Consider the following 12452-nt stretch of genomic DNA (forward strand, 5'->3'; position numbering starts at 1 on the left):
CCTGGGAAGAAAGGGGACATCTTTAGGTCTCAAGTGGCTCTCCCTGCTCTGCAGCTACTGTGCCCAAAGTGCCAAGGACCTGTGGGACAATTTTAAGTAAAATAAAGTGTTTGTAAACAGTGTGGTCCTAGCCTTCTGCCACCTGTTCCCACCCTCGTCCCTGGGCTGCCCTGTACCAGCCTCAGAAAGTCTGGGTTCAGAGTGGAGCGCCATTCTTCTACACCCCCCCCCCCCAAATGGTTCTTGAAGCATTTTAGCAGCTGGTTGGGGGAAGAAAAAAAAAAAAAAAAAAGATTGCCTGACAACGTCTCACTTGTTGGTGCAAATGTGAATTAAAAAAAAAAAAATGTAGTCTTAATGCCAAATCCTATTTAGTCTCCTTTTTTCTTACATTTTTTGTTTGTTTCTTAAACCAGAGAGAGAATTTGACCCAAATAAACACTGTGGAGTATTGGATCCCGAGACAAAGAAACCTTGCACAAGATCCCTCACCTGCAAGGTATTTCTCTTTCCATAAAAAAATACTTCCTGCTCTTGCTGGGGCCTTTGTCGAAATGTTTGCATGCCACTCTCTGCACACGGCAGGGTGTGGAACCACGACATGACCTCCGGCTGTTCTTTGTAAGGGAAATGCTTTCTTCTCTGTCCACGGTAGCATAGTGCCTGCCTCAAGCTGGCTGGCTTTTTAAGGGGAAGGAAAAAAAGAAGAAGGGGGAAAAAAAAAAAACCACCCTAGGCTTCCCGTGTTACTTGGGAGGCCAGACAGTAAATTGTATTTATAGGCACTCACAGGCGGTTCTAAAGCCTGCTACGTTTTAATGTATGCAGGAACGGCGGCAGCGGCAGCTCCCAGAAAGGCAGCCCAGAGGGGATGATGCGATGCTGCGCCCTGATCTAGCCACTCGAGGAGACCAGGGGACAGGCGGACCCCAGGCTTCCGCTGCTGGGTAGCCTCAAGCCCCAGATTTCCTCCTATCAGTCTAGTGCCTCTTGGGATCCAGGCTATGGCCCTGTCTGCCTGGTGGCTCTGAATGCATGGGCCGACTGGAGCCTCCCACTCGCACCTGGATTGACGTTAGCTTTCCCTCGCGAGTGCCTTTCATCCGAGGTTGTCCCGGGTTCTGCACAGAAGCTGTCTCATGCCATTTGTCTGAAGGAAGCCTTGGCTTCTTAACACATGAAGTGTAGGGCATGGTTGCGTTCGAGCGGTCTCTGCCTCTTCCCAGCCTCAGAACAGGAGCTGTTGCCTTGAAGTTGACTTTTTCAAGCACCGTTGAATGCTCACGGTTGCCATGTCGGAAATGCAGGCCGTGGGGAAGCAGGTGTATGTGCTGATCAAAGAGGCTGTGCTTCTCATGTCTCTTCTCCTTAGACCCACTCGCTGAGCCATCGGAGAGCAGTCCCAGGCCGGAAAAAGCAATTTGACCTCCTCCTGGCAGAACACAAAGCCAAGTCGCGGGAGAAAGAAGTGAAAGAGCACCTTCTGACTTCCGCTAGGGAGATACTTCCAAACCCGCCGGGACCTGCGCCTGATGCTCTGCAAGGATCTTCCGGGAGCACGGTGGCAGAGCTGAAAGTAGCATCCCCACCCAAAGCCAGACCACTCAACTCTGTACTTCCCAGGTAAGTCCTCATGGGCATCGAAGCAGTCACACCGCCCCCCCCCCCTGCCCCCGCCGCCCCTTCCCCCGCCCTCAGTTAAGGCCCTCGTCCTTGCTAGGTGTTCTGTGTGTGGCCAGAAGGTGCTTTAGTGAGATATTTTAGTCCAACCTCCTAAGGCTCTGTGAAGTTTAAATACGACCCTGCTCCTAAGGGGCTCAGTCTGCCGCCCGCCACATAGCACTCCACAGATTTTCCCGTTGTAGTCATCAGCCTTCCTAGCAGGCCTTTTATCAGACAGTGTGTGTTTTTGCAGAGCAAGAGTGAGCTGGAAATAAACGCTGGAAGATTGGCACTTCAACCACCAGGCAACTTACAGGCTGCTTGGGTTTTTATGTTATTTGAAGACTCCTGGGGCAGAAAGGGGGAAGCCTGGGAAGATAAGTTAGAACAACTTAGAAGTTCCCAAGACCTCTCTCGCCCACTTGTCACAATTTCTTATGACTTATATTCACAACTCCCCTACGGTCAGGATGAGTCACCTGTTTAGGGTTTTTATTTGGTTGCACTGAATGGAAAAAGAAAACACAGGGAACAGAATTACAATCCATTTGGATTGCAAGCAATTTAAGATCTGTGAATGTTTGTTCTGATGGGCAGGAGAGCAATTTGCAGGTAACAGGGCCGGAACTAACTATGCCTACGAAAGTGTTTCTAGAGGACTTTTTCCAGAAGCCAAGGTGCTGTCAGGCAAAGGGGAGAGGAGAAACTGCAACCAGACCCAGCTTTCCGAAAACGTAGAGTTCAGAAAACAAGAGAAGACTCAGATGTCCATTCATGGCACAGAAGGAAAATAATGATATTCAGTGAGAAGTACAAATAGTGGTATTATCTGAATGTTTTTAATGCATGAATGTATCCCAAAGTGTCATTGTTTAACCAGCAAATAAGCTTTGAGGGAACATCATCAGACAAGTGCACCGAGTTGCTTTTACAGCAAAACTCCAGTTGGCAACAGTTTTTTATGATCCTTCAACCTGTTGCAGTGGCAAAGTAGACCTAGTCTCACCGCAGAAGCCCTCTGCAGTTAGAGGGAAGAACTGCAGGCATTTAGGAGCAGACACCCTTCCCTGTTAAAGTAAGCTGCTAAGTTAACTGCTCCTCTGCACCTTTCCATCACTATAGACATTTGTGCTGTTGCAACCCTTTCTTTGCAAGACTGTGTTCTCACTGTATTGCCCAGATTGGTCAAAGGTATTACCCTTGTTTCAGAGTTGAGACAATTCTATTCCAAACTTCTGGGCTTCAACTGTACAAGCTGTTGTTCCCCATTCTCCAAGACCCCTTGCGGATACTTAAAACTTCAGATAAAACCAAACCTTGTGTATACTATGTTTTCTCCTATACATGTTTTCCTACAGTAAAATTTAATTTATGAATTGGGTAGGGTAACTAATAATAAAATAGAACTATATTGTAATATAGTTATCAGCATTACTAATCTTGTACTTTGGGACCATGATTAAATAAAACAAAGGTTATTTTAATTCATATATTGCCACATTGTTGCAGCTAGTCTGAAAATGGCAGCTCACTGACTAGTGGGGGCAACATACAAATCATGGATACATTGACAACAATGGTTCATATCCCAGAGGGGACAGAGCAAGACCACTCAGCATTTTATCACACTACTCAGAACTGCATGTGATAGAAACTTATGAGCTGCCTATGCATATAATGTTCTATTTAATAGTTGTAGACCTCACTTGATCACGAGTGACTCGGATAGTGAAATCATGGGTAATGGCAGACTATGTAGAATGACTTTCAAATCCTTGTAGATAGTGAAGTTTTTTAGTTTTCATTACAATCCATCCCTCCACAGTATTAGATACTGGCAGACTGGCCTCTATCTGAAACCACATGTACCCAGAGCCAATATCCCCCAGACTCTGAGAGGGACCACAGTGGATTCTTCAAGGATCCCCCAAGGAAAACCAGTTTGATAGCTCTTTTTGAGGGAGCCATTAAGGCTGACTGTAAATTCATCGTCCTGGCTCCACTTTCTGGGTGCTGGTTACAGGCATGCCTTTTGAAGTCTGACCTAGATGGCCCTTCATTAAACATTTCTCCATCAACTTTTAGCTGATGGTGTCTGAGTTAATGGAGAAGAGACTAGCTGCTGAAAATGGACCAGACAGGGAAGACTTAAGTGGCTTCGTAGCTTTGCTCCTTGTGTTGTGGTTTTGTTGTTGTTGTTGTTGGTTGGTTGGTTGGCTTGGTTTTTTGAGACATGGTTTCTCTGTGTAGCCCTGGCTGTACTGGACCTCTCTCTCTCTCTCTCTCTCTCTCTCTCTCTCTCTCTCTCTGTCTCTCTCTCTCTCTCTCTCTACTAGGCTGGCCTTAAACTCACAAAGCTCTGTCTGCCTTTGCTTTCTGAGTGCTGGGATTAGAGGTGTATGCCACTACTGACCAGCACTGTGCTACGGCTTTTAGGAGAATGTCCACTTAATAGGAAACACCAGGTGTTTATGTCAGGAGACCTCGATAAGCTTCATTTTTTAAACCAATTTGTTTTGTTTTGTTTTTCAAGACAGGGTCTCTCTGTGTGTATCTCTGGCTGTCCTGGACTCACTTTGAAGACCAGGCTGGCCTTGAACTCACTGTGATCCTCTTGCCTCTGCCTCCCAAGTGCTGGGATTAAAGGCCTGTGCCACAGGCCCTGTGGAACAAATGTCTTTACAAAGAAAAAAGACAAAGCAATATGACAAATATTAGTAAGGGAAACATTAGTTAGGATAGGGCTGGACTCTTCCAAAGTGAATGAATGGAAACAAATTCCTCAGGTTAGTGAAATCCTGCACAGTCTGGTTAAAAATTCATGATCTGAGAGGCAGGGGGATCACTGTGAGTTCGAGGCTAGCCTGGTCTACAAAGTGAGTCCAGGACAGCCAAGGCTACACAGAGAAACTGTCTCAAAAAACAAAAACAAAACAAAAAAACAAATCATGACCAGAATTTAACATCAAAATCACACAAAACCTGGGGCTGGATAGATGGTTCAGTGGTTAAGAGCACTGGCTACTCTTGTGAGAGGCCCTGAATTCAATTCCCACCACTCATATGGCAGCTCACACCTGTCTGTAATTCCAGTTGCAGGGGATCTAACACTCTCACACAGACATACATGCAGGCAAAACACCAATGCACATGAAATAAAAATAAATATTTTTTAAATGTGAAAAAATAATCACACAAAACCTTCAAGAGAAGGTATTTACCCCTATTAATTATATATATAATAGATATTCCATCAGTACTAACAATTGGAGATAGATATCACACATTAGTGAACTTTCTATAATCCTTTTCCAATAATGAATTCTCTTTATAGAAAATGGTAACACATCTTTTATTCATCTTTTCAATGACCTTAACTCTAAGCCGTTTTTGTCTAGGGTTGCTAACAAAGGAACTTGGGTCTAAAGTTTGAAAATCCTGACTTAAGTTGGGCTTGATGTTGTATACCTGTTGCCACAATAATCAGACTATCAAGTGTTTAACACCAGCCTAGGCTACATTGTGAGTGCAGCTTAAATCAAATAACACAAGAGCCAGCAGAATTTGAATCAGAATACTTAGCTCTATGCTTTCTAACTAAATAAGCTTAGCCATGGCTCGCTCCCCTCTCGACTCTGATTGCCCCACCACTTAGTGAGGGTGCCCAGAAACAGCTTAGAGCACTTACTACCCTTTCTTGAGACAGGGTATCTTTGTGTAGCCCTGGCTTTCCTGGAATTCACTATGTAGACCAGGCTGGCCTCAAACTCACAGAGATCTACCTGCCCCTGCCTCCCAAGTGCTGGGATTAAAGGTGAGTGCCACCACACGTAGCACTTACTGCTCTTGCAGAGGACCCTGATTCCATTTTAAGCATCCACCTAGCAGCTCATAATTCATAAGTCCAATTCCAGGTGATTTAATGCCCTCTTCTGGCCCCAAAGAGAACCAAGTACACATTTGCTGTACATAAGCAAATACCCTCAGCCATGATTATTTTGTGTTGCTATGAGAAATTACCTGACTCTGGACAGTGTATAAAGAAAAGAAGTTTATCTGCCTCACAAACTTTGGTAACTAGATGTCCAAGCAGCATTGCACCAGCCTCTCATAACACCTCTCTGGCTGCATCATACATGGTGGAGCAACAGAAAAGGAAGCTGCTGTCTGCCAGAGGGGACACATATGTGAGCAAGGAAATGAGAACAGAGAGAAGTCAGGCCCCCTCTTGTACATGAAGGTTGCTGGCCTCATAAAACCTCCTTATCTCCCTTGTACAACTTGAAGATCCCACCATTTCAACACCGTCACCCTAGGAACCATGCTTACAGGTTATGAGCCTTTAAGAAACAGTCCACATCCAAATTACAACACACAACCATTAACTTCATTTCTTTGTCCTCTACTCTAAGGAAAATACATTTCTTTCCCCCAAGGAGCCCAATCCAAACTGTATTGGAAAGAAGAGGAAAGCAGAGAGTCCACGTGGGTTGTGGTGGGCCAGGCTATAGCTCTAGTGGGAAGAAGGGGAGTTAGTCCATGGAGTCCAGTGCCAATGGAATGTGGGTGTTGCCCTGGATTATAGACTGCACACATCTGGACTAAAGTATAAACTGGCCAATCCCAGTGGGTTTTACACCCAGTGGATGATGTGAAGACAGGCAGAAGGTCCTAGATTACTGAGTGAGGACAAGAAGATGTGTGGAGGACACTGGGAGAATCTTCTTGCCACATTGCACACTCATGATGTCCTTGACTTCTGCGTCTGTGCCTTCTAGGTCTGGGAACTTTGAAGTCAACAGACATATGCGGATGATCTCATTCCCTTCTTTTGTCTTTGTTTATTTGTTGTTTAAGATGTGTGTAAATTGTGATCTGTCCAACATGGGTCCTGGGAACTGAACTCATTTCCTTTGAAAGAACAAGTGCTATTAATTGCTGAGCAATCTCTCCAGTTCCATTTGTTTTATTGTATTTGCTTTGGGTGTGCGTGTGGGGTGGGAACTTGCTATATAGCCCAGGTTAGCCTCAATTTTACTATATAGTCTAGGTTTCGAAATTGTAATTCTTGGTTAGGTATGATGATGCCCTCCTTTTCATCCCAAAGGTGTCTTAAGTTTGAGTGCAACCTTGTCTACATAGTGAGTTCCGGGACAGCACAGGAGGATATAGAGAGACCCTATGTGAAAACAAAGGCCTGAACCATACAACAGCCACAGACCACCTTGTCTCTGTGCTCAGAGCCAGTTTGGCCAATTCTGGGTCTTATTCAGCTTTCCTTCCTAGGAATTTCCTCAGCCCACCTCCTCCCCTCTTACACCTGGCGACTAGGACTTACCATTGAGTGTTCCAACGATCTGTTCTTTAATTAAACTTCATTTTTATCAAAGTTACATGGGTTCATAGTTCAAAAATCAAATAGTGCCTGAAAACTTAGAAGGAAAAATCAGCAGCTCCCGTCAGTGGGGTGCATCTCAGCTGTGCCTGTGTCCTGCCTCCCACCGTGTCACCTTCTCGTCTGGCTTTGCTTCTTCACTTTGATGGAGTAGTTCCTTCAGTAGCTGCCTGTGAAGAGGTTCGTGGGAGTTCAGTCTTAGGTCCTCAACCAACAAGCAGCTTATCATTCCACCTTAAGCCCGAGTTGATGATCTTTCCACCTTAACCCCAAGTTGATGGCCTCTGTGAGTACACAGCTAGATGGGAGATCGTTTCCTATGCTGACAGCTGACACAGGGAATCTACCGTGGAGTCCAAGATCCTGACCCCTGACAAGCTTCTGCCTCCAAAGCATGGGGGCACTGAATGTTTTTGAGGATGTCCCTAATTTTTCATTTTTCGTTATTTTTACTTTTTGGAAGCCGAGTCTCACTGGATAGCCAAGGATGGCTTTGAACTTGAGAGTCTCCTGTGTCCGCCTTTTAAGTGCACTATCATACCACAAGAAACAAACCTCTCCCACTTTTCTCCCTCTCTGTTGGTTTTTTGAGAGAAGGTTCCTCTGTGTAGCCTTTGCTACACAGTCCTGGACTTGCTTTGCAGATCAGGCTGGCCTCGAACTCACAGCCATCTGTCTGTCTCTGCCTCCCTGACTGCTGGAATTAAAAGTGTGCACCACCATGCCAGGCTCCTAGACATCTTTCTTGCTGTAGCTCTTTTTTCACTCATTGAATGAATGAATACATTTCTCCCCACTGGTGTCTGTATTTTCCTCTTCCTGTCTTCTTCTTAGTTGAATGTTGGAATTTTTTCTCTGATAGTTTCATTTACTTTTTTTCTTTAAATTTCCTGTTCTTCTTTGTAAAAGGTTGTCTCTTAGTTTACTTATTTTTAGTTGGTTTTGTGTGTGTTTGTGTCTGTGTGTGAGGGTCATATAGGAGGCCAGTACTTTAGTGGCCTCCTCTGTTTCTTTCCACCTTGTTCCTTTGAGAGAAGGAGCTCTCCAGGCGCCTTGTTGAAGCATGTTGTAGAAGGATTAAACTATTCTTTCTATATTAAACAATGCAGTAAGTTTTCTTTAGCCAGCTAGTTCACTAATGGCTGAAACAGAGAGACTGTGATTTATTAAACTATGCTGGGCAGATTCTGAGCTAGCACCTCTAAAACCACATAAAAGCCAATCTGATGAATCCAGGGGGAGGCTTCTGCTCCATCAGTCTGTCCTTATCCTCACAGCCACGTGCTCACTGCCATCTTGCCTTATGGTGACTTCCCCCACCTGTCTCCTTCCCTCTCTCCCTCCTTCCTTCTCCCCCCCCCCACCCCTCTTCTCAACTCTCAAACCCAAGCCTGAGAAACGAAAACTGTGCCTTCCTACCCAGTCCTGGCCTTCAGCATCTTTATTCAGCCAATCAGGGATAACTGGGAAACAGTCCTTATCTTCACATGTTAATGGAGGTAGTTTAACATACTGCCCATCACCAGGCAGTAACCAAATCTCAAGCACAGCCATCTCAGGTACATCCAGCTTGCAAGGTCCAGATGGAGCTGAGACCACTTTCCATACATATCATTTTCACTCATTCTTTTAAATGTCCTTTATATTTTAAAGCAATTTTAGGTTGATAGGAAAATTGAATTGAAGTGACAGAGATTCCTTACATTTCTTCTGCCCTCCCCATCACACACAATTGACGGTGATTTCCTATGTTCCTCCTGCCCTATCATGTGTGTGCTTGTGCGTATGCACACATATTCACTCATGCACAATTTGATTTTCTGTGACCCTTTCTAAGCCAATCATTAACAAACACAATTAAAAAGAGCCCACATGAACCAGGCGCAGTGGTGCATGATTGTAATGTCAGCACTCATGGACACAAAAGCAGGCATGATCCCTGTGAGTCCAAGGTCAGCCTTGTCTAGAAAGCCAGTCCAGGACAGCCAAAACTACACAGAGAAACCCTATATCGAAAACAAAAACAAAACAAAACAAAACAACAAGAGAGCCTACATGGATGCTGGGTAGCTATCACCATTTTTTTCTGCTCCTCTGTGTTCTCTGACTCTCTTGTCTTTTAAAAAATAACTTAAATATCTTTGTTGTGGAATGTGGGGACAGAAGTGATTCCTATAACTCATTCAATGGAAGTTCTTTACACTTTGGTAAATTATTGAAGAATTATTCACTATAGCAAAGACATGGACACAAGCTAAGTGTCTACTGTGCATACCTATAATCCTAGCACTTGAAAGGCTGAGGTAGGAAGCTTATGACTTCAAGAATAGCTTGGGCTACATAGTGAAGGCAATCCATCTTTGAAAAAAAAAATCATGTAGTGCGCGGATGGGGGACATGGGGTTTGTCAGTACATGCTGGTAATCCTAGCACTTTGAAGGTATTGAAGGTAGAGGCAGGATGATTAGGAGTTTAAGGTCATCCTCAGCTATACAGTGAGTTTGACGACATCCTGGTCTACTTGTAACCCTGTCTCAAAAAACAAAAAATACAAAAAGGAAAGAAAGTTTGATACATGTCTCATAATAAAATATTATTCAGCAACAAAAAGAAGTCAGTCTAGCCATTTTCAGCCACATGGGCAAACTTTGAGAGAGTCCTCTTAACTAAAATAAGTCATGAAAATACTATATGATTCTACTTTTAAGTGAACTCTTTAGAAGCTGGGCATAGATAGTAGTGCGACCCTATAATTCCAGCCTCAAGAGATTGAGGCTAGCCTGGGCATAGCGAGACCCTGTCTTAAGCTTCCCACATCCAATAAATAAATAGAAAATAAGAGAAGAGAAGGAAGAGAGGGAACAGGATATCGGTGATGACCAGTGAGGGGTGGAGGAACGACAGGTGCCAGGACACATCCAAGTCCAGCGTGTGTTCTGGGGGCATGGCATATAGCATGACAACTCTAATTGATAAGACTATGTCGCAGGTCTAAGTGTTACTGTGAGAACCAACACATGGAAACCGTCCTGGGCCTGATGGTGCAGGTGTATAACGCCAGCTACCCCAGAGGCTGTGGCAGTAAAATCAAAAGCTCAAGACATCCCTAAGCTACAGAGTGAGTTCAAGGCCAGCTTGAGGAACTTGGTGAGACTCTGTTTCAAAGTAAAACTGAAAAAGAAGGCTAGAACTACAGCTCAGTTGTAGAATACCACACTAGCTGGTATAAAGCCCTGAGTTCAATTCCTAGTAGAGAGTGGGAGGGGGGTAACTCTAAGAAATGATAGATACATTAAATTTTTAACTAATTTTACAAGATACACATATATTAGCAGGGTATTATAGCCCATGTCTGCACTCCCATCACTTGGGAGATAGTTAGTTCAAGGTCAGCCTGGGGTGCATGAGACCCTGTTACTGTAGTATATCACTGTAAAACTGGCGAAAAATAAAAACAAAGCAGGATGTTCTTCAGTCCCTTTCTTACATATATGGTGATACTGCTAGCGCTCTTTTTGCTTCTATTATCAGTTTTTGTTAGGAAAGTTCTCTTACACGCTGGAAGTAGTAGTATATTGGTGAATACTTGCCTTACCTAATTTTAGTAGTTGTTATATTGAAATTTTATTGTAATATGGTTTTGTTGGTGCCTTTTGAATTACATAGACCATGACATTTCATTTGTAAAGACTTCTTTCAAAAGTGAAAATAGCTGGTTGTTGCACCTATGCCCGTAGGATATACTGAAGAGTCAGGGACAAGTAGGATTATGAGTTCAAGGCCAGCCTATGCTACACGTTTTGCCAGGCGTGGTGGTGCATGTCTTTAACCACAGGACTATGGAGCAGAGGCAGGTGGATCTCTGAGTTCTAGGTCAACCAGAGCTACATAGAGACCCTGTCTGAGAGAAAGAGAGAGAGAGAGAGAGAGAAGAAAGAAAGAAAGAAAGAAAGAAAGAAAGAAAGAAAGAAAGAAGCTATTTTCCTATATAACCAAGATGCAATTAACAAAACCCAGATTACCTTTATTGGGCAAGACAAGGAGGGCCTGCCTTGATGTCTGAGCCAACACTCAAGGGCCTTTTTGAAAATTTAGAAACAAATATAGCAGTAGCTACTTAAGTTGTAACATGTCAGTGTTTAATGTTACTGGAGGAAAGATTTCTCCATCATTGAGTTTTACAAAAAGTTAGGTGTTGAGGCTGGAGAGGTGGCTCAGTGGTTACAGCACAGGCCGCTGTCCCAGAGGATCAGGTTCAATTCCTAGCACTCACGTGGCAGTTTACAACTATCTATAACTCAAGTTCTGGAGGATCCAATTTTCTTACCCCCTCAGAGACCCAGACACACAAGATGAACAGATGTACATGCAGACAACATTTTCATGCACATAACTTAAAATATTAATGAAAGAAAATCTGTTTCAAGGGCTAGAGGTAGTGTGGTTCTGTTGGTAGACTGCTTGCCTCATATGTATAAAGCCCTGACTGGGATCCCCAGCACTGCATCGACTGGTGACACACATTTATGAGCCCAGACACTTAGGAGATAAGAAGACTCTGGAAAGTTCAAGATCATCCTTGACTACTTAGTGAGCTCAAGGCCTGGGATACATGCGATCGTGTCTCAAATCCTGTTGTTGCTTTAAAATGCAAGTTTTAAAAAAATTCCTGCGTGCACACCAAGGGAATCTGGGAGGGCATAAACCAAAACGCTGGCAACGTTTGATCTTTGGGTGAGTATTTGTAGATGGACTCAGAGAAGACAGGCTCTGGATAAGTTTACAAGTCATAGTCTCCCTGCTCACACCAAAGTTCACACTAAGAGTGGGCCTGCATGGTACCCCAGAGGCAGCAAGCCAGAGAGCACCTAAATGTAAGTGGATCCCTTAAGGGACCTATCCATCCTTCAGGCTTACTGGTCCACGCTCCCTGACATCGTGGCGGGGCTGCTTTTTGGTGACACGAAATAGGTGGATCTGCTTTCCTCAGGAAAACGTATCATGTGTGTTCCCCCGCCCCCCGCCATCTCGCCCTCAGACCGTCATCTGCCAACAGCATCAGCAGCAGTGCGTCTTCAAATCACAGCGCTTACACTCCAGAGCCCCCTCTGCCCCCAGCTGGAGGGGACCTCGCCAGCCGGCTGTCCAGTGATGAAGGGGACATGGACGGAGCAGATGAATCCGAGAAGTTAGACTGTCAGTTCTCCACGCACCACCCCAGACCTCTTGCGGTAGGCCTCTGTCCCTTCATACTGTGTCCCCTGTGCTTCAAAGGCACCTCGGTGATGGTAACGGGGCCTGTATTCCTAAGGAAAGGGCTGCAGAGTAGAGTGTATCATCAGAAGGCTTTCCCAAAGGCTGGATGGCATTAGAGAGTCCCTTGAGCATCATGGAA

General features: G+C 44.5%; 1 protein-coding gene across 17 annotated transcripts in view; it reads left to right on the forward strand.

The window, feature by feature from the left end:
* Window positions 1–12452, forward strand: part of Atxn7l1 (ataxin 7 like 1) — a 228262-nt gene that overhangs the window by 199310 nt on the left and 16500 nt on the right. For all 17 annotated transcript variants that reach the window (XR_007830525.1, XM_051144886.1, XM_051144812.1 and 14 more), the window contains 3 exons: window positions 417–499; window positions 1373–1623; window positions 12096–12288. Coding sequence is in view for 16 of the 17 variants with exons in the window: in XM_051144886.1 (XP_051000843.1) it covers window positions 417–499; window positions 1373–1623; window positions 12096–12288 (527 nt within the window). In the remaining variant the exon portion in view is untranslated. The remainder of the gene's footprint in view (window positions 1–416; window positions 500–1372; window positions 1624–12095; window positions 12289–12452) is intronic.

This window comes from Acomys russatus, chromosome 1 (genome assembly GCF_903995435.1).
Source record: "Acomys russatus chromosome 1, mAcoRus1.1, whole genome shotgun sequence".
In the NCBI taxonomy this organism is placed as follows: Eukaryota; Metazoa; Chordata; class Mammalia; order Rodentia; family Muridae; genus Acomys; species Acomys russatus.